Here is a 26,992-nt window from a genome sequence, read left to right as displayed (position 1 = left end):
AATTTCTTTGATTTTTTAATTCAATTCTTCTCTTATTTTGCTCATTGCTTTCATTATGGCTAATGACATCTGAGGCGTGGGCTAGACGGAAGTGACGACACACAAATTACCAAAACATTTTGTAAGGAAACCGTGCTTGGTAGCACGTCTTTTCTAGACGTTTTGCCCGTTAAACTCCGCCACGTGGTGGAGTCACTTGCATGTTCCCTGTTGTTACTGTGACATTTCAAAACTTGAACTCATCAAACGTAACAAAGAAAGCGCTAAAACGGATGATCCTCAGCTAAACCCGCCAGATCGCTCAGGCTGGCGACGTCACAAAATCACGTAAAGTAGCGGAAGTCGCATTTCCGAGTTGCATATTTCGATTTCAAAATAAAGCAATTGTAACGCGTGACTGCGAGGGCGTCCTTTATTGCGAAGAGAATTGTAACGGATGCAGTGCTGTTGCCTGTGCTAGCTTGACACCAAGCCGACTCCATGCCCATGTGATGTGTCTGGAGTGAAGCCCACGGTCTATGGTCTGGAGCGGTTTGCCTTTTTGTTGGTATAGTAGAGGCGGAGTGTGACACAGTTGCCGCTAAATTGTGTTTTCTTTCTACCGACGAAACGGATTACAAGCGCCTGTACTGATGTAGCGTTAGCATCTCCTGAACTCATCCGGACTTCAGTCAGTAATCCCGTAAACTCAACTGGTAAGTAACGTTAGCTTAAATTAAAAAGAAACATCCTCCTACAGCTAACGTAAAGGCAATTTCTGCCACATATAAGGTGAAGCAGTGTCTTGAGTAATGGTGGTTTTACGTCGGTTAATTGTTAACACGCTTGTCAGTTAAGTTTAGCCTCGTTAGCAAGGTCAAATAGTCAAAAAATAGCCTGCTAGTAATAGCTAACACGGTTAGCCAAGCCGCCTTACATCAAGGCTTCGTACCTATCGCTGTGTAGCCACCGTGATTTGTTTACAACCTGGGAGCCATCAATTAAATACCCGTGCTGTGGTTCTGTCAGAAAAGTGGTCGCCATTGCTGACACTGACAGGCTTGCCAAGCTTGTTTTTGTAGATACATAAGTAGGCAGTGTCAAGATAAAAAGTCGTGGCGAGACATCCTACATGCATGTCTGTAGTGTGCCGTGCCGTGCTGTGCAGGGTGGTATTCAGCAGGGATAACAGCCGCAGTACGTGACTTTCAGGTTATTCTCCGTTCCTTGGTTATGAAGTAACGTTCATTCCTTCGACCACCCCAGGATGCTGACAGTCACTTGGGTGGGGCTGACGCGGATGACAGTACACGGGAGCAGAGTCGAGGGATAAACCAAACCGTAAAGGATCGATTAAAGGCACCGAGGGCGGCGAAACGGCCGGATGAAGCCATGACCAAGCCCGAGTCGAAGAAAAGCAGCGTGGCCGCGATCACCGCCACCGGCAAGTGCGCCACAGCCGCATCCGCCGCCGAGCAGGTCAACAACGGCTCGATCGAGCCGGGCTGTCAAAGTCAGAGCTCACAAATCAAAGCCGGTGTGATGAAGCAGACCTCCAGGGAGAGCCTGTACCGGAGAAACACGGAGTGTGAGGTCTATGACGACGGAACCAACACCTTTTTCTGGTGAGTGCTTTTCTGCAATGTCAACTACACAAGTGTCAAATACTGAATGCTGCAGTATCTGAAGTGCCGGTGTTGTTTTGATGAGTGACTACCAGAACATTTCATTTGTGACATGTACATAGAAGTGCACAATGAGGCATTTGTTTGATGTCAATTGGGTGTGTTATAGGTTTCAAGGTGAATTGAAAGACATGCTCATGACCTCCATTAATCACAGCAAATACTTGTTACAAATCTTTAAATAATGGACGATTTAAATATCAAGCGTGAAGTCGGGCTCAAATATGTGTTGGTGAAAATTGTACTAATGCATAATGATGGCGAGGAATCAAAAGGCTTACTCCACAAGGTGTCAGCCTGAAAGGTGTCCCACTAATGTTTGCCAGGATGTCATCGATGCTTACATCGCACATCAGAGCTTGTTGATGACAAGGCAGTAGCTAATATACCAGCCTGCACCTTCAGCAGAAAGGGATCCACAACAGACTTGAGGTCAAGACACATATTCTGTCAATGCGGTAAACTGGAGGAGTGTGTTCTGTGTGCAACCACTGACACACACACACACACACACACACACACACACTGACAGGGCCTGGTGACGTGCAGGAGGATGCGGGTGTCGTGATGTAAGGGCATGGGGCTGGTCTGGAAGAGTGACATTCTCCTCTGCTGCTTCCTATAATGTATAGCCACCAAGACCCTTCAACCTGTCGCTCCAGGAATATTCAAGCCTGACTCAGTGTATGTGTGTCTCATCTCTGCCTTGTGTGTAAAGCAAGGGGCAGTAAGAATCTGCTAAGCTATCCAATATCTTTGGCAGCAGAGGAGACTGTTCCTCCCAGAGAGAAACCTTAATGAGGATTTCTCATTACTGTGTGACACCCTTGACATCCAGGTTTCCAGTTATTTCAATACGCGAGGCATTAATAGGAACTAAGATGCTAAGATACCTTTGTCTTTTGAAGTATGCAGTACGTATAAGGATTTCTAATCTCATTTCTTAACCAGAATAAGTGGCCTATATTGAGTTTTTTTGTTAAATAAAGGATAAACTCACTGAACAAAGGCAATTTACTCCTTTCCCATTGCCATGAAACAAGTTTTCCTTCCTGTTTTTGCTGGAAAAAGGGGAACAGTAGAAAGCAGCAATGAGGCCAGTAACAATGTCACAGTGGTTACTTTCGTATGTGTTTTACTTCAGTGTGTCTTTCAAACTTGACATCAACTGATGTTCTGGTGCTGTTCTAGTTCCAACGTCTGAAACTTCAACACACGTCTCGGCATCAAGCCAGAAAAAGGCGATAATTAGCACATCCGCCCGGATGTCATGTTTCCGTCACGGGCCATGCGGAGCTGGAGCCAATAAATACCCATGACTCCTGAGGTGTCATTTGACAGCACTACAAACCACAGCCTAGCACAGTTAAATCAACACATCTACAAAATAGTTTCATCATATTATTACTCACATGAAGATAGGGTTTAATGCAGGGTTGTTGTATTATACTTCATTAGTTTTACATTTGCTTACGTAATAGACTGGTAACTGAGTGTACAGTTAAATAACAAGTCACAATGTAAACAGCTCTGGTTAGTACAACTTTTGATTTATGTGATTGTTTGGTTGGCACTCCCAGTTTGTTATAATGGAGAACTGATAATGAAGAATAGCTTTGCAGCTGTTAAACCTATGGTCAACTTGGAAACATGGCCCTCGTGAATCATATGGCATCTTGGATATTTATGGATAGGCCTGGGCGATATGGTCATAAAATTATATTGAAATGTTTTTATTTGTTCTATATGGTAATACACAATAAATATCTTGATATTTTAAATCTCTTCTATCAACACAATGAGATTTTTGATCAGTAATCATCAGTAATCTGGGTAAAGACAAGTATTAGAACAAGTAGAACAGTCTGTTAAATTCAGAAAATACATCACTGTACTGTAATGCAGCCTTTAATACCAGGAGAAGACAGCACTTATCATACAACGGTATCCAAAATCTAAGACACTATAGTCACATATCAGGATAACCATATAATATTGATATTTCCCAGCTAATATTACATGCATAAACCCACTGAGAACAAGTACAAAAAAGGAGCAAAATACATGTAATTTAAGAAAAAAGTGCTGATGCCATTATCGCAAATCAAACCATGATTGAGAATTGTTAAGAGCTGACACAAGAACAGTTAAGTTATTGGGTGTCAGATAAACTGCACATCAGTGTTGAAATACAGGAAGTGACGGCGAAAAAGTTTGTTGCTTGTGTTGAGATATGCCAAAAAGCTGTCTCTGGCTGTCAAGGATGGTAAGCATGTGCCATGCAGCTTGCCTTATTAGGACAGAGTTGCATTGGGAGTGTTTTTCTTTTTCTGCGAAAAGAGGAATAGTTTGGAAAGACCTAATATAGAACTCAGCCGGATGAACCACATTTTATGCTGGCATGCCACTTTTAATTTTTCCCTAAATAGAAATGCTGCACACACATTTCAGTCCTTAGAGACATCTGAGAATGCTTTGTGCATTTTGATTTATGAAAATATCTTGGAGTTTTATTTTAAAATGTTTTCCAAGAATGAACTCTTAAATTAGGGTTGTAAGCAACACCGTTCGAGGGAAACTAGAGCTCATCACTGGATTTAATTTTGTCCAACAGTCACAAGGTCAGTGAACCTGTGATCTGTAACAAATTGAGATCATGGAAACCAGAGGCCGCTTGGTGCATCAAACTGACAATTGAGCATGCTTCATTACAATCCTTTTCTTAAACTCAGTAAAGTCAAAAACTGTATTTGTCTGGCCCATTTCAACCCCTCACTCAGCCTGAGACTATTTACATGAGACTATTTATGCATATTGGTCATTGAACTGTCCTCAACCGGTAGTTTGTTGTATCTCGGTGCTCAACCTAAATTTTAGTGGTAAATTTAGTTCTAAGCTTGCCTCAGATTTGCACCAGCCTGGCATTTCTGGTGTCTTTTCACTCCCAGTGGTGTTATGTGGTTGTCAGGCAAGGGAGAAGCCAGGCCCTCTCCTGTGTCTCTTGCCAAACAGGTTGGATAAGGCGATAGAGCAGGGAGACCTGGAGTACCGTCGCTGTGACTCAGACTCTGACTCAAAGGGCTGGCACAGTGGGTGACGTTCTTTTGTTTGACAGATGACAGCAGTGGCCTCAATACAAAATATGCTTTTTCAAACCATTGCCTTATTGCAACAGTCAAGAAGTATTTCACCACTGAAAAGATAGTCTTTTAATGCAATAGAAAGACGCATATGTTTTTGAAATTGGTGTTACATGAGTAAAGGAAGAATCTTTAGGTTTTGGACTGTTGGTTTGACAAAAGAAGCAATTTGACGATGCCACTTTGACTCTGGGAAATTGTGAGGTGCATTTTTTTCCTAAAGCTTTTGAACTTTCATATACTAAACAATTAATCTATTAATCATGAAAATGTATTCTCTGACTGTTGTAAAATCAAGAGACGTTTGTTCTGTTAATGTGATGCTTTTAATTTTGTGGACGTATACTTGTGTTTATGTTTTCCTGGTTGAGACCAGAGACAATTTTCCTGCTTTGGCTGGACAGTAAAGTTTATTCTGTTCTATTCTATCCCATAATCGATTATGAGAAAAATCATGTAGTTGCAGGCCTAGTAAAATGTCTAGCTCATAACATATTGGCCCCACCTCTTCAAAATATTGTATTAAGGAAAGGTGTGTTGCAATATTTAAGAACAACTATCAGCCCATACAGCCGTTGCAATTTTTTGCTAACTCTCAAATATCAGAACTTAATCGGCCCTAAAGTAATGTTTGGGCTCTAATCTTGACTTACTAGATTCTCTGTGGTCAGCAGCCACTCTGTAACTTTGTCGGTTGGTGCTCAACAGGTGCTTTATAGTGAAACAAGACACTGAAGTTCAGCAACCCTTTGGAGGGTTTTGCACCTGCAGCATGTTGCTGAAATTCAAGGGAAATTACTCTGTGATTTTCTTTACCCGAAGCATAATTGCTTGCAGTACTAAATGGTGAACATCATATCATTAGGTTAATTGACGCTGCTGGCCGCTGTTTATTTACTCCTCAGTGAGCCTCACAGTTCATTCGCCGGTCACTCACACACAATGCTGTTTGGCATCAGTGCTTTAACTGAGCTCAATGGGGTGTTTTTGACAGCGGAGGTACTGCTAGCAAACACAGGATTGACAAAAGGTACAGCATTTAAAAGTGATTCGATAGGCCTGTGGAAAGCCTGTGGGACATCCCTAGCAATAATAAATATTGGCCAATTCAAATAGCCATCTGATCAATCTGAGCATTGCAAGTATAAAAAAAATTAAACCGTTAGCTGTCTCCGCTAATGCCCTCACCATAAACAATCTCTCTTTCTATCAATTATCTTCCAATTATGTCCTTTCCAAATATCATTCAAGTGCTAAGTCCTTTTATTTCTACCTAATTGAGAATTCCCGGGGTTATCTATTGGGTAGAGTATGTCCTTGTGGCTCATATCAGTAAGTAAATACATGAAACTTTGGCCCATGCTGTGAGATAAATCCCACAGATAGCATTGATATATATCTGGACCACTATGGTGTGTATCTGTCACACGACAAAAGGCCAAGGTTTGTTCCCTTGCTGTCGGGTGATATGGGAGATATGAGCATGTGGCCAACATCATGGCCTCAAAAACTACAAACCTGCAGGAAGAGAATTTTCACAGTCTGCAGTCAGGCAGGTAAACAGAAATTTGACGCAAAAGCTATTTTTGTCTTCTTTCACCCCAGTGAAAGTAAATGTTAAACTTACTCAGAAAACCCATACCTCATTGTCTCTGTTTTATCTCATCTCCAGTCCCTCCAGTATATTTTATTCTGATTACTAGAGACTTTTCATCAAGCGCAGACTTCTAGAAGCTTTGTTAAGACACGCTGTTGAGTAATTACTACTGTGTTCTCAGCTCAAATTACATTACATTAACTGTATTGTCTTGTGGTGTAAGATAGCATCAGTGGATTTCTTGTCAATCCTCCAGTGGCTTTCATTACATTTTCCTCTTCACAGATGTTATTAATATCCCTCTCTTTCTCTGCAGGCGAGCCCATACTGTGACAGTGCTGTTCATTCTGACCTGTGCTCTCGTCTACGTCACACTGTTGGAAGAGACCCCGCAGGACACGGCTTACAACACTAAGAGGTCAGTAGACTGAACTCATCACTTCCTCCTCAAAGCTTAAACCCTGCAGGAACCAGCAGAGAGCCCAAAAAACTCCACTTGATCCACTAGGGCCTTTTGATTAGACTGAAGTTTGAAATAATCATTTTGGCAGCAGTTTATCTTGAGAAAAACGCATCACTAATAAGTTCATGGTTTATTCTAATTTCAGCTTTTTAATGTTGAGTCATGCAGTGTTCTGATTTTGTCCGTTATAACCAGACGTTTACCATAACTGTGTCTGCATCTGCTGCTCTGTGAGTCCAAAGTTTTGTTTGTGGATCTTTTGTATGTCATGTCACATTGCCATTCAAAGCCTGCTGAGTAGGTCACACGACACAACCAGCCAATAAACACCACAGTTTATATCACCTTTAACACTATTTGGCATGAAGCCACACAGCTACATGGGTGAGGTGCAACATTCACCATTTCAAATTGAGTCGCTTTCTTCTTCAGTAGTAATCGCTTTGAAGCCAGCTGGCCCTCTTTCAAGGCCATGCGGATAGCTAGATGTCACTTTGTAGCAAAATGATACCCCGATGACCATGAAAAGGAAGAGCAGGAATACCAGGTCAACATGTGATTAGATTGTGACTTTTGGCACCAAGTATGTTGGGTGCTTTGCCCTTTCAACACAGAGAAAATATGCAACCTAGGACGTTACATAGGGGCATTCAGATAGACTGAGGTGTGATTTCTCCTATTAGTGCCCAGCCTTGGTGGTGACCACCTGCTGTGCTGCATTTCACGTAAAAAGCATAATGCCCCTCACACACCAGGCCAACGTCGTCCAATGTCGTTTTTTCCGGTGTTTTTGCAGTGTGTCCTGCACCATCAGCCATTGTTGGCGGCTTTTCGGCTGATTGAGCATGTTGAACCTGAAGTAGAGCCCATCAGTTAGAGAAATCATTCTGATTGGCTTTTCAGCTGCACAAATCATTGCACAAGAAGAGAAAATGAATAAGACAGGGAAAGCCTTTTACTGTAGTATATATGATTTCACCCATTTAGTGCAGTTTCTTCTTATTTTTTAACTCTGTGTTTGCACCAGAGCCATTTGCAGCTTTTAATCAGAAATCTTCTTGATTTGAAGTGTCCATACAGCGAGAATGGTGTGAAAATGATAAGCAAATGCTGCTTTATCACAAGAATGATTTGTATATCTGCATCCTGAATCTTCCGGTTTCCCTTTTTGAATGATGAATACAGACATGCAGAACATACAAGCTAGTTGGCTGTCGTCTGTAACCTTTGCAGTGTGTTCCAGTGCAGCTTTTTTGCCGAGACATGGGCAATGTGAGATGGTGCAAAAGTTGGCTTTATCGGCCACTAGTTTGTTGATGTTTGCTTGGTGTGTCTCGGCCCTAAGAAAACAAGGCAGCACTCTAGAGGTCACAGACAGCAGAACAACCACCTTCTGTATTTATCTTTGGGTGGATTTTATTGATATAAACATTGACAAATGTACTGTTTGTCTACTTATGGGTCATTCAGTGGCTACTCTGAGTTGTGGCTATTTTTGTTTGTGGTAAGAGGGATATGAAGAAGAAAGCTCTACTGGCCTCTCATTCAGCAGAACAGAGTTTTATAACACAGCTTCTTTTATTTTGGACACACTGGTTTCTCTCTGTTCCCTTAACTCATACATTTGTTGCAATTTGTGTGTCAAAGTTGAACACTAATGTGAAAACACAGTGGAAATATCCACAAGCAAAGGGTTTTCCTGGTCATTATAAGGCTTAGGCGCAGCACCAAAGCTGCTTTGGGCACCATCTAAGCCAAATAAATGTAAATTAAATGACTTTTCCCAGATCTAATGATTGTGGAGTGGACGTCTTTAGTAAGATTTTATAATCCAGCTTTTTGTGTGTTTGTGTATTATCTGCTCTATCGTTTCCAAGTTTTTGTACGCAAATGTAATGATCATCCCAGATTATGTGTAATTGCATATTTGATCAAAAAATGTAAAATTTTCTTGGGTAAACCTCCCACCAAATACGTGCAACATGTCTTCCACAAACCTAGGAAAAACAGTTCAAACCTAACAAATCCACCAATTTTTACAATTGTATTGAAATTATTTGATTTTGATCTGAAATTCTATTGCTGTGTCTGGATGTGTGGTCCAACATCCCTCAATGGTAAAATTAAACATGGCAGGTGGTTTGTTACACAGAACCATCTGAAATGTCGTCCTTTCAAACAATATTTGACAGGTAATATGACGAACCATCTGTCTATCACTGAATATGAGTGGCAAAATTCAATCAATCAGATCAACGAACCATGTGAGGAGAGTGCTTCCTGCGGAGCCAGTTGGTAGATCAAACTCTTGCTGAAGCCAGTTAGGAAGAGAGTGAAAACATATTTTTCCACTGAGAAAAGCCTTCAGTGCCGCGCCTTGCTTCTGCTTTTCTTTCAACAAAATATACTCTCCAGTTCTGATATAACTGATGGTATAGCAGCATTTATGCTAACATCTTTAGGAGCCACCATTGTGATTTGCTTCTCCCGATGTAATCATACCTAATTGGCACCTTAGCTGCCAGTAGTTCTTAATAGGAAGTGGATTCTCGTGATCTTGCAATCTCACGGATTCAGCTGCCTTGTAAGGTAATGGTAAAGCACCTTTAACGACATCAGTTTGATCCTATTTTTGCATTCTACACTACTCTTGTTTTAAATGTGAAGTGCTCCTATTGGCCCTTTTTCAGATTGCTATTGTAACATCTCGCAGCACATGAACATAGAACATGTTTTTTTAGAACTGACGCTGATTTGCATACTTTGGGCTGGCAAGGCTTTATCGTGTTGGTCAGGAGTTGTTGTCTGATTTACACTGGTCTGATATCTGAGTACTGAGCTCCTCTCTGTTCTACCAGCTCACTACTTGGCTCTGGCAAGCGAGCGGAGGCTCGCTTAATACAGGGAAAGGCCCGCTTTGTGAAATGTCTCATGTAAACGCTAAGCACAGAAATGAGTTCCTTAATCTTACAAAAATGAACTGCTTTCATATTTTAATTAGTTAATTGTGTCTTGTAGTTTAATTGGAATAATACAAGGTGGGTCACACACGACCACGCTACATAAATGACATGCGAGTGTGTGACGGAGAGATTGAGTGATTGTATGTTGTGTTTGAGTGTCTGTTGGTGTGTGTGTGGGCTTGTGGGACGGGTCTTAATAGGATTTGCTGTAGTCAGCGTAGTCCGGCTCATCTGGATAAAGACCCTGGAGCTTCTTCCTGGCAGCGGAGTACACTCACACACACTCACACAGTCCGAATCTCACTCATGTACTCATTCACACACTGCTGGATCCTCTCACACTACTTTTTAAACATTGGGCTAATCGGTCAGCCTCACTACAATACACTGAATCGAATACCCTCACTTTCCCACCTACACACAATAGCTTAATTAAACACTCAATCACACACTCATGCTCCCACACTTACTGGCTAGCACGGGCTAAAGTACCATTGAGTGTCCAGTTGCTAAGCCTTTCCTGTTCATTTTAAGTTCAGAGCAACAGCCTCGCCTGGTCTCCTGGGTTTCAGATCCCAACACAGCAACCATGAAAGGCAACGACTTGACAGCAGCAGGGTCAGATTGGCCTCTTAGTAAACACAGTCGAAACTGTAATAACGAGTAATTATCCGTGGTCAGCAGCTGAGACAGGCCTCCAGGTTCATGCTATATTAAATTATTGCCCATTACTTTTCCCTCCCGGCCCTTTGTACCTATGTTTAGACAACCAACATCACAGGTTTCTTTTAACAGCTTGGATTCAGTTGGTTTTCAGCCGACAGGAAAAAATCTAGGTCGTAGGTGGAAGTAGACAAGGCCACCTATTTGTAAACCTGTGTGTAAATATACAATGCACAGTGCAGCAAAGGATTTCACTTTTTTGTGCTTTGGCTAAGAAATCGGTCTAGTTAGTCCTGGGTTTGATCGGGCTTCTTTTCAAGTCTGTGCTATGACTTTAATTTTCCTAAAACTCTAAAACTAAACTTCTTTGAATTAAATCCTCAAGTTTTGATTACCTTCTGAGTGGCATGCTACCAAAGGCGCTACCAGTGACTCCTACAAGATAGAGCGATCTGCCCAGTTGCGGAGATGATGAGCAGCTCCCCCACATATCTCTCTGCAGCTTTTTAATTCTTTTTCTGTCGTGTGTTTCTGCCTTTATTAAATGATGTATTTAGCTGGCTGTTATCTATGAGTGTTGGAGAGTGTTGGGCCTTGGCGGAGGTATGTGCTCTACTGATGGCCATTCTAGTTCCTGCTGGGTTTAATTAGCTACTAGAGGACTTTCACATCCAGGGATGTTAATGTCATTTATTGAGACTGAAAAACTCTTTCAGATTCACAGAGATTATCTTCGTCTGTTGGTGCATAAACCGCTGATTAACTCAAACATCTCTGCTTTCACTGTCAGTGTGGATATGTTCGTTTCCACTCTGCGATTGCAGTAATGGTGGTGGCGATCAAGAGCCAACACATGAATCAACAGCTGGATCCATCCAAAGTAAACATAAACGTACTTAGTTTTTTTTCTGTGTTTTTCTTATCGTGGTCCTCTAGGGGGATTGTGGCGAGCATCCTGGTGTTCCTCTGTTTTGGAGTGACACAAGCCAAAGATGGACCCTTCACCAGACCACATCCAGGTAAGAATAGAACATTTTTCACAAACTACCTTGTGTTTTCTAGACATCTTTTCCCAGTTGTTTTGCAACATTTTCATATTCTTTGTGCCATGTATCTCATTTAAAGCATCACTGTCTTTTTGGGTTTTAAAGCCACATAATATGGACATCATCTTTGCAACACAGGTTGAATTTTAAAGAATTTGAGCAGGTCGAACTTTTGCGGAGCTGTTTACTCCACTCCAAAATATGTGCCCTATTACAGCTTTCAGATAAGTGAAAAGGTTAAAATATATCTAAGAACAGCTTCCACACCTAAGCGTTTAAAAGCACTTATGTACAGAGATGTTGAAGATATATCTCCCATTACAGGAATTGATGGGAGCCATAGGCTGTTTATATAGCATGCTATTATCAGGAAAAGCCCAGGTGTTGAGCCTGACTTTTTAATGGCACATTGCTTGTGTATTCCCATGTATAGAGGTAAGTGAATCTCACCACTGATTCGATCAATAGCAACATTTGAGAATCTCATGTTGGCCTCTAATATGAAAAGAAGATCCTCTGAGTGCTGGGAATCGATACAAATGATGGATAGCTAAATGTAATTGTCACAATAAAGGAGACATCTCGAGTGAATTAAGAATTCTGTTGAAAGCAGGTGGGGTGTTTTCCTGGCATGGGTAAGGTCCAATCACATCCCCCAGAGGAAAAAATAAACACAAACAAGTCCACCCTCGGTGAACATCTTTATCAAATGTCGTTGAAGTCTTTCCTGGCTTATAGCAGTAATATCCAAAGGACTGTGGTCTTCATTGCAGTAACTCAACACTAATTGCTAAAGATAGTTACTAAAGATAGTACATGGTATTAAACCATGGCCACAGGGAATTCTGTCAATTATTTAGTAGCTGAAAAGTATAACAGGACACCACTGATGCAGGTGTTTGTTTCCATTTCTACTTTAAAACCATCCGTGGGGATTAGATGAAGAGCTGGGAGCTTGTGTTAGCTGGGGTTCGAAGGAAAGCTGCAAGGGAAAGGAGAGAGACAGTTTCAGGGCTCAAGACAAACCTTTCACGATGGTTGTACCGGTGCAGCCTAACTTTCATTTTTAGGTGCATGCTTCAAATTAATTCATTAATGAATTAATGCTGTTAACTTTTTAGAAATGGAAAAGCTGCAGATCGGTTATCTTAATTTCTGTTAGTGTTTCAATGGTTTGGCACACAGTATACTGGAGCAAAAGACTGAAAATGGTGCCCTCTTTTTATTCAGTTGATAATTGAATCGAGAATTGTTCGGAATCAAATTGTATTGTGAGATTGCCAAAGATTCACTCTCCTATGCATTCCCCTCAAAAACATTTTATAGGCTACATTATTTTTTATCAGAAAATGTTTACTCGCACTTGACAGCTCTGAACCTTTTGGACTGTACATTATTCATTAAACTGTAATGACTACTGTCCTGAAGTTCAGCTCCTTAATGCAGTGGAAGCACTATGCATTTGGAATTTCTCAGCAATTACTCAGTTAATGGATTACTTGATGGAAAGAAAAGTAATTGCCAAGTTTCATTATTGAGTGATCATTTCAGTCATTTTCAAGGAAATTGTAATGACCTTTTTTCACAATTTTTTGACATTTTACAAACAATTAATTAACTATGACAATAATTGTCAGATTAATGGATATTGAATGGTCATTATTGTTTCTGTGTTTTTTTTCTCATTACTTTAAGCTTATTGTTGCTTGCCTTTGACAAGAGCATCAGAGACTAACTTAAAAGGCTTATCAGGATTTTTAGGTGGTGATAGTTTATTGTATGTTGAAGCACTTTTAGTGTGACTGAGGGCATTGGACTAACTGTGGCAAATGCAATGCTTCTTTTTTAAACAATGCACCTCTTAAAAGTATTTTATAAGTAAGGTTTTTACCAGGTCATTCATGCACAACACTCATCTCGTCTCACACACAACATGTTTCCAACTAACTCCAGAGGGAAAGGGAGGAAGGAAGGTAGCAGGGTGTGGAGGTTACATGGCAACACACACTGAATGTTGTGGGTGTTTTTAGAGGCATGAAGTGGCCGGGCAAGAATTTAGGCTGCTGTCGTTGCATTACTTGTGCCTTCTTGCCCCCTCCTTTTGTGCATCGAAAAGACAAGAGGGGTTTGTTTGCGAGTGTGTAATAAGTCATTCTCTCTGACCTGTTCAGCCAGCCAGGTAGGTTCAGTTCTTGTGTGCCTTGTTGCAGCTCAGTTTAATCTCCACAGGTTTATGTCCTGGGAAAAGATCCAGAGGGACTTTAAGATTTACAACCTTAAACTCTGTGTGGGTTTGCTGAGAGTGTCACAGCAAACTGAGCTCACACACATCAATTCACAAGAAATTACAATAACAGAAATAGTTGAATCTAATCCCTTTTTGGGTGTTTGGGCTTCAGGCTTTTACCACAGTCACTGTCAGTCCTTCCATGTGACTTCCTCAAAAAACATTTTAATGGAAACCAGATAATCTGGCACAATCCCTCTGACTGTAGCACTCAATCATCACTGAATTTCTCTCTATCCTTCGTAATAGGAAAAAAACCCACTATAATTTATGTTTTGTGAACTAATAGATTTTAATATGATTTAGGGAAATATTAAAATCACCACATCTTAGAACCAGAATTTGATCCCTAGCAACTCATTTTGTCCAGTCATGATGGGGCACTTAAGCCTTTTATTCATTATATGTTGCTCTGGATATTAAGAGCATCAGTGAAAAGACTAAATGTCAAAATTAGGGCAGGAAAATAGAAGTTGACATGACATAAGCTTGCATTAAAATTCTTCATGGAGTGTCGAGAGGGAAATTCTTGTAAGTGAGTGAAGCAGTACAGAAATGTCTAGACTAAAGCATTACTCTATTCCAGTCTTTATAACATGTACATAATCTTTGATCTGGCCTCTTCAACAACTTAGAAACTGGAGCCATATTAATTCCCAGATGTCATCCAACATTTTTACTTTTTGTAAGTGACACACCGTAACTTGTTGCTTTAACTCTCACCATCACTTTCTTTCTCTGTAGCTTACTGGCGATTCTGGCTTTGTGTCACTGTCGTCTACGAGCTGTTCCTCATCTTCATCCTGTTCCAGGTGGGTGTGCTAATGAGAATAATGACCGAAATACTCAGGTTAAAATATTAATTGTCAAAAGTGAAAACCTTGGGGGTCTTCTCGACTATTTTGGTGACATGGTCCCCCAGAATGAGCAGTACAACTCCTTTGACATTATTTCCTTAAGGATCACGTTGACCTTAGGTTATATCTTGGATAGTGTACTTTAGTGTAAAGTAGCTACATCCAGAAAAAAAATGTGTTGGAGCACCTTAAGGCATCTTAAAACCAGGACTTAACACTGGCCAAAATATAGGATTTTCTTGGTTGAGTCCTACTCCAATCTCTGCTACTCATAACGCTGTTATTCTCCTACATCTTGAACCCTGGAAGCCTCATTGCGCTCTCTAGGTTTAATTAAAATGTTTTGCCAGACCCTTTAAAGTAGCAATACCTCACAGCTGGCAGACTGTGTCTTAATCGGGGCCACTGTTGAAAAAGTTCAAATAATTAATCCATCCACCTTCTTTACTCATCTAATGAAAATTCAAATTGCAGCTTGGTGAAACCTCCATTAAAACTGTAATGTGCCACATTGATGCAACACAGAAATTGTATGGAGAGAGTTTCACAAATTTGATTCAAACAGAGTGTAGTTTTTTTTATTTTTAATTACAGCAGCTGTTTATTTGAAAACATTTCCAGATTCTGAATGTGTAGCTTTCTGTATAAATAATAAAGTTGAATTGCCACATACACCTTTCAGTTATAATACCTGTATCTGCATGAAAGCACTTTTTCAGGTAGAGTAAACATTAATAGATTATATATGTACCCTCTATACCCCTGTTATCCAGACGGTGCATGATGGACGACAGTTCATGAAGTACATTGACCCCAAGCTTGGGGTACCCCTCCCTGAACGCGACTATGGAGGAAACTGCCTCATATACGACCCCGGCAACAACACCGACCCCTTCCACAACATCTGGGTGAGAATATTGATTTAATTTAATGTCACTTACACGCATTTTTTTCAGTAGTCAAAGTTTTGAATGGGGCAAAAGTATTCTGTTTGAACATATTTTGAAAATGCGCTACCATTCATACTCCTGGTAAATAATAGGCCACCTTCCAAGAATGTTTCTGACTTGGTCCTGTCCCATTAATAATAAGGAATTGACCCAGATCTTAAATAGAGTGGTAGCCTAAACAAGTCTGAACACAGCCTTCTTCATTACTGTGAAATTGCTAGTATCCTCTTTCCCTGCTTCTTCACCTCATCCAGTCACACAATAGTTCTCCCACCCTCTCTCATTCTCATTTTCTCTCTCTCTCTCTCAATCACATACGCTCACACAAATATACAGTTTAATGTTGTCTATACTGACTGGCTCCAGAGGCTTGTGTCTGGTGCAGATTGCAGCCATCAGTAGAGCCAAGCCTTTTTACCCCCTGGGGAGATAGTCTGCTGCTGCCATGACCCAGAGCCCATCTCTACTGTTGGCCTGATTACAGTCTCCGAGTGGGTGAAACAACCACATCCTCTACTAAATTACAGCCAGTCTATGTGATTAATCTTTCTAAAATGTCAAATTATGACCAACTACATAGAAATAAATAGTATGTGAATTACAAGGCAGAAAGAACTCAATATAAATACTACATGGTTGAACGATGCTGTTTAAAAAAAACAAACAGCATAGAGCTGGTTTTGGACCTGTTATATTTCTGTACTCTATGATGCACAGCCAAGTTTTGTTCTGTTCAGTGACCCAGTACTCACTGTGCTCATTTCTGGTTGATACAAATGTGAACTAGATGTGGTACTTTATTAGGACATAGAGATGTGTAATTAAGAGTTGGGCTGCAACTGATGATTAGTTTCATTCTTGATTAATCCTTTGGTCTACAAAATGTCAGTAAACGGTGAAAAATTACCTTTATAATTTCTCAAAGTCCAAGGTGATGTATTCATATAGCTTGATTTATTCCACCAAATGTCCCAAACAATCATACAAGACAAAAAACATTAAAATCCTTACATTTGAGAAGCTGGAACTAGGGAAGTGTTTTGGCATGTTTGCTTGAAAAATGACTAAAACAATGAACTGATTATCAAAATTGTTGCAATAAATTATATCGACTAATTGTTGCAGCTCTAATTAAAGGACCTATTTGTAAGAAAAGATAGTACAAATTTATGTCATCCAGCATTTGACAAAGTGACATTTCAAAATGAAAGTTTGCTTGATTATGTGACAGGTGTTTCATATTAAATGGTTATTGTATACTAGTACTGAATTTGACATGATAAAAAGAAGCTTAGCAATGTTTTTTGTGAAGAGATCTTAAATCAACATGTTGGTCTATTGTCTACAGGACAAGATGGATGGCTTTGTTCCAGCTCACTTCCTGGGATGGTATATCAAGGTAGGTACGGAGTAGGATGAACACGGCAAAGAATAGCTGAACTGTGTCCAAGTAATTAGCTCTTCATTACACTATCTATGAATGAGCACAAATTCAGTATGAAATATTGTCAGAAAATCTATAATTTCTGTATAAAAACAGATAAAGCAGGATAATTTATTTATCCTTTAAAACTTTATCAGTCTTTTCTCTAATAGAATGACAACCAGGGTCCTCAGCCTGCTGTAGCAGCACTAGTGTGCTCTGTTCCATTTGCAGCAATGAAAAATGTTATGTTTCTTTCTGTGGTATTTTGCTGACCTCCTCCCACTCCACACCATTCTCCTCCTCCTACTCACACTCGTCCTTTGCTGTCTTTTCTTCCTCAGACGCTGATGATTCGGGATTGGTGGATGTGTATGATAATCAGTGTCATGTTTGAGTTCCTGGAATACAGCCTGGAGCACCAGTTACCTAACTTCTCAGAGTGCTGGTGGGACCATGTACGTACAAATATCACCGCTCTTTAATTTGCTTACCCAGGATTCAACAGGTGTGTCCTCAGGAGGGAAAATATTACATTTTACAGTCTCCACTTTTAAAAGAATGAAATTCTGAATAAACATTCAGTTTATTGTCATACAAATGATCATGCAAAGGTAATGATGTAGAAGAGTAAAGTCGTAGAGTAAAAAGAAAATAAAAGTGTGACGCAGCAACATGTTTACTAATTAAAGTAAATCCAGAAAGTACTTTTTGGATTAGGGACACCAAATTATACATGTCACACAACATTTCTCTACTATACAAATTGTTTTTAAGCGAACTTGACTTCATCTGACAAAGACCTGTGTTTAAATTCTGATGGATTTTCATTAGTCTTCACTCTAAAAGACTATATAAAAGGTGAAATAAATAAATAGAGCTCGGCAGCTTCTCAGATTGTATGTAAATTATGAAACGACTGCAGCGAACATGCGCTTTTACAATCAGTGTGGCTCCAGGTGTGTTTGTTCAAATGTGTCCACATCAGATAGAGATTCATGTGAGTCACTGTCAGACCAAACGTGACCTGCCAACGTACACAAACTGTGGCGTAATTGTAAAGAACTGCAGTACAACGAACAAAGCTGTTAGAAAGGTGCTTCTACTGTGACTATCATAGAAAACCTGCAATTTCTGCCCATGAGCAGGTGCAAGTCAGCCCTGTCAAGACAGACCAGTAAACTCCTCACCAACCTTGTGCAAAGGTTACTGCACTTCTGAGGCGTTGCTCTGCAGTGCAGTGACTGGTAAAAGCACAATATGGAGCAGTGTCTTACATGAAGTTGAGGAAGCGCTGTGATTTTGTTATATCCTGGTACCTTATGCCTGCGGGTGCAGTATTAAAGCAGCTTTTGTTATTGAGATTTATGATAGCAATTAAATGGTCATTTGTGTGTATGATAAGAGCCTTTTATTATACCAGTTGGAAACCAGGTAGCAGGAGAAGTGATAGCAGGGATAATCATGTCAACACTTTAAGAAAGCAATAAGAGCAGCATAATCGAATGTAAACAGACAAATTGTAGTTTTATAGTATTATACAAGGGATAAACTGTTTACTGTAAAAACATATTAAGTAGACTGGGTTGAAGGTGGTTACTTATCACCAGTAAATGGATTACAGTTCACAGTATGAATATCTACTGTAGAAAAGAAACAAAAGGTTACTGTGCCTTAGAGGATGTACATTTAGGTCTTTAAACTCCATAGTTTTAAGAGTTTTCTTGCAGCCTCATAGGTTGCAACAACAGTAATAGGAGAGTCAGGAAGATGTCAGTCAAGAACAAACTGAACACACCCGCACAGTCTGAAGTAAAGATATAATCTTACACAAGGATAACAGTTGTGTTGAAGTGTTACCCTTTAATAAAGTTTGTATGTTTATCTCTCTCTAGTGGATCATGGATGTGTTGGTGTGTAACGGTCTGGGGATCTACTGTGGCATGAAGACCCTGGCTTGGTTGTCAATGAAGCCCTACCAGTGGCAGGGCCTGTGGAACATTCCTACATACAAGTACGACTTCACACTCGCTGCATTAAACGCACAAACACACACAAACACACAAAAACATCTGCCAGGATTTAGCTAATTCAAAAATGTGATTAACATTGTTGACAGTGAAATTTAACTTCTCCACCAGAAGTTTTTCTTAACCTTTGTACTAACATGAATTAGTCCAGTTGCGTTGCTCTTTTATTTACAGGAATACCAACTTTGCTGTGCTATTAATGTATCTATTTATCTGTCACTCCCAGGGGGAAGATAAAGCGTATAGCATTCCAGTTCACACCGTACAGCTGGGTGAAGTTTGAGTGGAAGCCTGCTTCAACTGTTCAACGCTGGCTGGCTGTGTTAGGCATCATCTTTATGGTAAGAATATCCTGTTCTTAAAAGATATTAAAAAAGGGGACTTAGGGTCATAGTGGCAACAAAGAATGACATTACAGTACAGTACAGTGCAATACAACACAATACAATTCTTGTTCTTCTTGTTGTTCTTCTTCCTACTTTCTCCTCCTCCCTCCTCCTCAGTTGATGAACTTATGTCAGCCATTTTCATACTTTAATAAAAAAATGTTGTATTATATAAACCACCAACCACAAATGTAGAGTAGATATACTTACATAATTGGTGCAGGGCATAAGTGACCTTCCTATTCTGTTATCTTTAATGTATTATATTCTCAGTGCTCCTCAATTTTGACGCATTATTTTATCTCCACCCTTCACAGTTCCTCCTGGCGGAGTTGAACACCTTCTACCTGAAGTTTGTGTTGTGGATGCCTCCTGAACACTACCTGGTGCTTCTCCGCCTTGTCTTTTTTGTCAACGTGGGAGGTGTAGCCATGAGGGAAATCTATGACTTCATGGATGACCCGTGAGTACCAGCAACTTGCTCCCAATTTTTCTAAATGTTGAAAAAGACAGTTTCAGCAAAGAAATGTAATGTCTTTTTGACCAAGAGTGCAAATAATTCCCATAAAGTGTCGTTAGCCACCCTATAAAAGGACATTTCATTTCTATATAGACGTTCTCCTTGTGCCAATTATCTCTACAAACCAGTAAAACATATATTTGCTGTTAAGCACTAAGGTAGAGCTCACCAAAGACCAGTAGCACGATGCCCACATGTACCAGTATGCACTGCACGTGAGGTTGTTGTTGGCAAACCCACACAGCACCTCTGGGAGTGAGTGTATTCACCTGACTGATCACATCTGCCTATGGAGAGCAAGCATTTCTGCTCATCTGACAAATATTTAAACACTATTGTATTGCCTTGACAACACTTTCTGAGAGGGCCAAATGATTTCGGTCATTTCTTAGAGGATACGTTTAAGGTCCCTGTTGTAACACACTAACTCTCCAAAAACAGTCCGGTGCAACTTATTATAGCATTGTGACTTAGTTTCAGATAGCCATGGAAGGTAACTGGAGGTACAGCTATTATTAATCAGCTTTACATTATGTGTTGGCTCTGAGTAGCTTTGTGTTAATGGATGGGTATAACTGTGGTCCTGCTTCCTGCCAAGCTACAGACTAGCTACCTTGAAGTATTGTTGGAAAGGTGTTTATGCAGCTGTATATCACATTGAGTATTACAATAATACAATATAACATGTATTTGGTATTGCCCACATCACAACTGCTCCCATAAACAGGAAAAACATCCTGAAATTTGTATTGCTTTTCCACAACACCATTTTTTCATTGTCCCATCAGGAAGTTCCACAAGAAGCTCGGCCAGCAGGCGTGGTTGGTTGCAGCAATCACAGTGACTGAGTTCCTCATAGTGGTCAAGTATGACCCCAACACCATCATGCTGCCCATCCCCTTCTCCGTCATGCAGTGCTGGTTTTTAGGAATCGTCCTCATCGTTACCTGGACCGTGTGGCGGTTCTTCTTCCGGTAAGAAGTGGGCAGGGACAAAGGGGGGAAATGGGGTTAGGCTGGAAAGTCGGACAAAATTTGTTGCAAAAGACAGACTTAAAAATAGATAATTTTGTTTTACAGGAACCTTCAACACACTAAACATTCAAATACAGGAGGAATATAACAAACCAGTTCAGCTAGTCTGCTGCTGGTTAATAAATAACCATTTGTACTCAGCTACAGCACAGTTAAATCACAATAATCAATTAAATTTATGGTTTTATGTGCGTGTGTTCCCTGTATTTGAATTTCGTTTTCTTCATGACCTCATGCAGCATTTATTTTAGATTACCTTTGGTTTGATTTACCTTACCTTAGCATAGCCTTGCCCCAGCATGTTAAGCTTCTCGTCTATTTTCTCCCCCTCCATGCCTCCCTTTCTCCTTCCCAACTCTTTCCTGCTCTTGCTCAGCAGTAATGTCCATGTCCAGTGAGGTAGGTATAGGAGAGAGGCACTTTGCCTAGTCCATACCCTCATATTAACAGTGTTGTATTTTGTCTAATTTCTCCTCTTATACATCACTGTTTGGATCCATAACTATATTCAACACAGATATTACTCCACGTGGATCCTTCTCCTGCATGGCACTTTTTAGTGTTTTGCTGTGGTGAATTTTGGATTTTATTATCATTTCTCCTTCACATCATTTCTATTCTCAGTTGCAGTCAGTAAAGTAACACTGAAGACAAGCCAGCTTGTGCTGACAGTGTCGATGTGATAGACCGGGGACACAAGGGTCTTATTGAGTGAAACACACACACTTTGTGTCAGTCAGCATGCAGGCTCCTCCGACTGAACTACCTATCATCGGATGAAAGCCAGTAAGATCAGCTCCTGCACTTTTCATGCATCTCCTCCATATTACTGTACAGTGCATCAAAGACACCAAACACTAAAGCATGCTATTTTATAGTCACTCGGACCTGGGTGAGTATTTACAAATAGTCTGAATTGTTTGTTTGGTTATTTATAGCTACATGTACATTTGATATTGTCATTGTTGGTCGAAGTTGCAGCTGCGAAGCCACCAACCCCTCTATCAGTCCAAGCAGCTTAAAACAAACAGACAAGAAGAATTACCTGCAACCCAGTTATACAGGTTCAGGTGTGTCATGTCCCTCCCTCTCATATGACACACTGCATTAGCATAAGCAGACCAAGGTGAGTACTGTGGGGATGTTTCACTTCACATCCATAGATGTTGAAGTTTTGGTGCTCCACCACTAAGTGTTGGAGATTCTCATCGGTAGCATTACTTATAAGGAGGTCGGACTGACCCTTGTTTTGATTTCGCATACTTGTGTGTGTGTTTGTGTGTGTGTGCGTGTTCTTACTGATGCCACTTTTGGGGACAAACACCAGAGTCAAGACGGCATTTGCATGAAAATATTTAGTACATCTGAAGTGCTGAAGGTTGGGTAGACCTATTTTTATACAGATGCAGTCTTGACTCTGGTGTTTGTCCCCAAAAGTGGCAAATCGCAGAACACACACACAACCCTGCTGGCTGTGTCTATAAATGGGTTGGTCCCACGGTTCCGAAGGGAGGGGGACAAAATAAGGGGGAGCTCAATAATAATAATAATAATGATCATAATAATAATAACTCTCTTACTCCACTACATCTTTACATAGCAAATAGTTGTTTCCTGACATTGGACATTTAAAGAGGCCCTCTACAGAAACGAGCTGTTCCCGAGGCTGACTTTCTATTAATAGCCTGTCTACTTTCCTTCCATCTTCTCACAGCGACATCACACTCCGTTACAAAGAGACCCGGCGACGCAAACAGGAAGTCCCGGACCGGGACCGTCCCCTGGGCAACGGCAGCACAGCCACCCCGTCTGGGCGGAGCAAGCTGAACGGAAGCTCGGAGACGGTGCGGCAGAGGAAGTCCTGAGGTGGGGGACATGAGTCGTAACCGGTTGGTCAGCAGCAGCAGCTGGAGGGGGAAGGACGAGGTTTGATGGGGAAAATGAGAAGACTGAAGGAGAATCGTGACACAAGACTTGTATAGGCAAACAGATGGACACGTGTATGTGCTGTGTAGACTTTTTTTGTGCCTACATGAAACCAAGTAGTCATTCAACCGAGGCGAGGGGTGGAAGGGGCAGTTTTCATTCGTTATTGTCTTACTACAGGGATTTACCTCACTCTATTTCTTAGGAACATTCGGGAGAATATACACAGGACAGGATACTTTTTTTTTTTTTTTTGCATTATTTATACATTACTTTGGATGTCGGGTGATAAGGTAAAAAAAAAAAAAAAAAAGTGAAAAAGCTGAATCAAAGAGGTATAATAGAGGAAGAAGGCATAAAGGTGACCAGGGAAGTAGATAGACTCTTGACCAATAATCGACAGCAGTTTCCATTTTCTCAGCTGCACTTTGTCTTGGAAGACAAGAGATGAGCATCAGGAAGATGTCCGCCACTGTAAATATGCTTTGTTCTGTGTTGTGCAGTCACATCAGTGCAGGTGAGAAAAAGGAGAATATTGGGAGTTGTTTGTAGTTTTTGTTGGTGACCTTTTCAGTATCAAACCTGGGATTTTGGCCACAATATTGCCAAGCAGGGGTTAAAATGGAGCTTGGTTAGTAATGACACATTTCTGTTTAAATCATAGTTTTTTTGTCCAATTATTCCAATGCATTTTTGACAGTTTAGAGTCTTAGATTTGGTCGCAGGCTCCTAATACATTGTGTTCATGTGGGAAACTTTCATTTACATTTCAGGGTTAATTTCTCGGAGCAGTGAGCCTCAGGGTCCTTGTAACTGCTGGGGATCCTTCCTCAGTCCGACAGAGAGGAAAAAAACTCCTCTCATGCTTTGTTCTTGAAAAGAACGACAAGTTAGTAAAAAGAAAAAAAAAAATCAAGATGTACCATATTCTAGGTATTTAACTGCTGATATTATACATGCTATATGGGATATAGTTTGGGTGTGTTTTGTAGATGTTTTGTTATCTCTATTGTTATTTCTTTAGAGTAAATCGGTTATGAACACTAGATTGTACTCAAGTTCCTTTTTGTAAAAATGAGGCACTGAGAAATTTGCAGCACTCTAATGAAACACCTTCATGACAATCACACCGACGGGAAGCTGCGCTCCCCTCTGACCGGAGACATGTTGGCTCATACAGCAGCACGGAAACAAGTGGCAGATGTCTGGATGTTGCTCCACTCCACCAGGACTGTAAATATGGCTGATGGCTCGTTCAGTCACATCAGAACAAGATTTAACATCTGATTCTTTTTATGCCAAATGTTTTTTTGTATTTAACTCTTAATTTTTTATTAAAATGTTCTGCTGTGTCTGAATTGATTGAGACAAAATGAAAACCAAACTTATCTTAAGAGGGGGAAGCGAAGGTTTAGTTTTGGTTTGTGTAGAGACACAACCTTTCCAGCTCTGTGGAGTTTCCTTATTGCACATGCAACAAGCCAAAGCTTCAATCTCTTTTCTTGCTAAAGCCATAAATGCCACCCAGACCCATTTCAGCCGCTCCAACACCTCTTTCTAGATTCCTTTTCATTTCAACTAAAGCATAGTCCCAAAGACATCTGGGCAGTCATGTCCAATAACAATTTTTAGGATTTGAAAAAAGGAAATTGACCGTTGAAACCAAATTTACTAAGGTCAAAAAACTGGAGACCTCAATAAAATTGAAGTCTCTCAGTCTAAACATGTGGAATCATCTTGTCCATTACAAAGAGCTGTAATGATTAGCAGATTCATTGATTAGTCCACTGAAAATTAATCAACAACTATTTTAATGATCGATTAATCGTCAGAACTAGCTTGTTTTTTTGTTTTTTTACAGTGGCTCTAAAACTTTTCTGTACAAAACGATTAAACAATGAGTCAAGAAAATGATCAGACATTTTCATATCACAAAAAATAAGCTTTACATGGAAAAAAAAATCCAACTTGCTCTTTGTTCTGTCCCTGTGTCGTTGCTGTCAGAGAATCATTGTCTGTGTGTTGCTCATTGTGTCCCAATGACTACATGCTACCAACTAGATGAAATCTGTGACTCTAGCCCCAAAAGTTCCTGTTATAAACTAGGCTGTTTAGTAACTTTCTTGTGAATGTAATACAGCAGAATCCGCTGTTCAAAACGAGAGGATCTTGTAGTCATTTATCAATTTATTTTGCCATAAGCACTAAAGTTTGTCATTTCTGCACGGCGGATTCTCTTTACTTATCCAGGCTGCAACTTTCACCCTCTTTTTTTGAACGCGGAGATTGCTGTGCAAATTTAAAACCTTAAAAACGATGTTTAGCTGATACGTCAAAGTTTGTACTTGTTATCCTGTGCTGTGCTAACTCCGTCGCTTGCGAACTTGGTAGAAGTTCATGAAGTCTGCTGTTTTCTTCCTTTCTCAAACAAATGCTTATTAGACGTGGTCTGGGGGATTCACTGTGTACCTGTGTCCATGCCTTGGATTGGTCCAAATGCTTTCATTAGAAGATTTAAACCAACCCAAGTCATGAATTTGCACATCGCCTCTGAAATCACAAAATAGTGAATTCGGAAAACTGAACTCGTAATGAGCTGTGGAACGAAATGGGAACCACTCTGCCCGAATAAGGAACTTTTCCTTTAGTGTGTTTGAGGGTTTGGGTGTAGTATCACTTGCAGCCACATGGGGGCAGTAGATGTTTTCTTACTGTCTCTGCCCCTGTTATTGTCTCCTTGACAATTCGCAACTTGCTGTTGAAGCCATTTTCATCTTGGTTTGTGTAAATGTGAACATGTTCAAGATCATACAAACTGAAATATGCTGCTGCACCACATAATTTTATAACGTTTTCAATAAAAATCAACTGAAAACTTGAATGAGGTCAGCTTGATTTTTAGCAAATCGTGTCCGAAGGAGGCAAATATGCTTTTGGATTTTCTTTCAAACAGCATTTTATCTGTTGTAGTTATATTACAGTACAATCAAACTGCAGGTCAACAATGAATCCTTACTGTGGGAACTGTCGAAGGACAGAGGCTCAAACAAAAGCTGTATCCATGCTGGGTGCTGTACATTTTTTGCCAACACACACACACACACACACACACAGATGGTCCACTGATGAGACCAACAGGTTAGACAGGTTCATCCAGCAGAATAGATTGTTATGAGTGGCCTTAAAGGATACGTTCACCCAAAAATGAAAATTTGGTAATTGACTTCTCACCCTCATGTCGATGGAAAATCAGGTGAATTTCTGGTGCTTCACGGCAAAAAAGTGTTGCAGCATTCTAAACAACTGAAGATGTCAAAAGTTTTTTTAAAAAAGGACTGAAAAAACCTCTATACAATGGCCCCATAGCGCTAACGCTCTTAGCAGCTACTGTAAAGATTTCTGCTAAAAAAGGTTGCAAATGAGGGGGCAGCTCATCTGGTTTAAGTCTCTAGAAGCCCGGAGATCCGAAATTGGTTTAAAAAGACGTTTTTTAAATCCTTTAAATCAAAAACCTTCACTGTAGCTGCTAAGCTCAAAGTGTCAGCGAGCACCCCGTCTGAAGTGGGTGCACAGGCTTGATGGTACATAAAAAATGAGGCATTTCAAATCAATTTAGGATATCTGGGTTTCTGGAGAGTTGGATTGTGCATGAGGAGCTTCTTGGAGCCTCTCTTTGTTTTTTACGTTTTAAAATGAGAATTTTTTATTTTAAAGGTCTGTAAATTCCTCATAATGTCCGAGGAAATCTCCTGTAAAGTAAATGTAATTTGACATTTATTCAGGCAAGTTGAACATGCACCAACTTTTTACTGGGAAGCAGACAATTAAGCATAATATGAAATTTAAATTTTTTTATAATAAATAAATGACTGAATATTTATAGTCCAAAATGATACAGCACCTTACTGGAAATGTTTAGGAAATAACAGCCTCTAAAAAATGCAGACAATTAGCTTTTTGTGTGCGTAGGATCAGATTTGTTGTCATTGTAGTGTCCGCCACATGAAGTGACCTGTTTGATTCAGGTTAACCAATAGCGGAAT

At 40.2% G+C, this 26,992-nt stretch overlaps 1 protein-coding gene across 1 annotated transcript; it reads left to right on the top strand.

Moving 5' to 3' along the window:
* Positions 1-456: 456 nt before the first annotated feature.
* On the top strand, positions 457-25,830 carry ptdss2 (phosphatidylserine synthase 2). The gene is made up of 13 exons (XM_084363447.1): positions 457-695; positions 1,246-1,604; positions 6,718-6,819; positions 11,427-11,509; positions 14,568-14,635; positions 15,454-15,588; positions 16,979-17,029; positions 17,398-17,511; positions 18,949-19,067; positions 19,310-19,424; positions 19,787-19,932; positions 20,778-20,963; positions 22,738-25,830. The coding sequence occupies exons 2-13, from the start codon at positions 1,372-1,374 to the stop codon at positions 22,886-22,888; spliced, it is 1,503 nt and encodes a 500-aa protein (XP_084219573.1). The 5' UTR covers positions 457-695; positions 1,246-1,371; the 3' UTR covers positions 22,889-25,830.
* Positions 25,831-26,992: the final 1,162 nt, after the last annotated feature.

This window comes from Pagrus pagrus, assembly GCF_965226575.1.
Source record: "Pagrus pagrus genome assembly, chromosome: 10".
Classification (NCBI taxonomy): domain Eukaryota; kingdom Metazoa; phylum Chordata; class Actinopteri; order Spariformes; family Sparidae; genus Pagrus; species Pagrus pagrus.
This window is presented reverse-complemented; position numbering and strand designations above follow the sequence as displayed.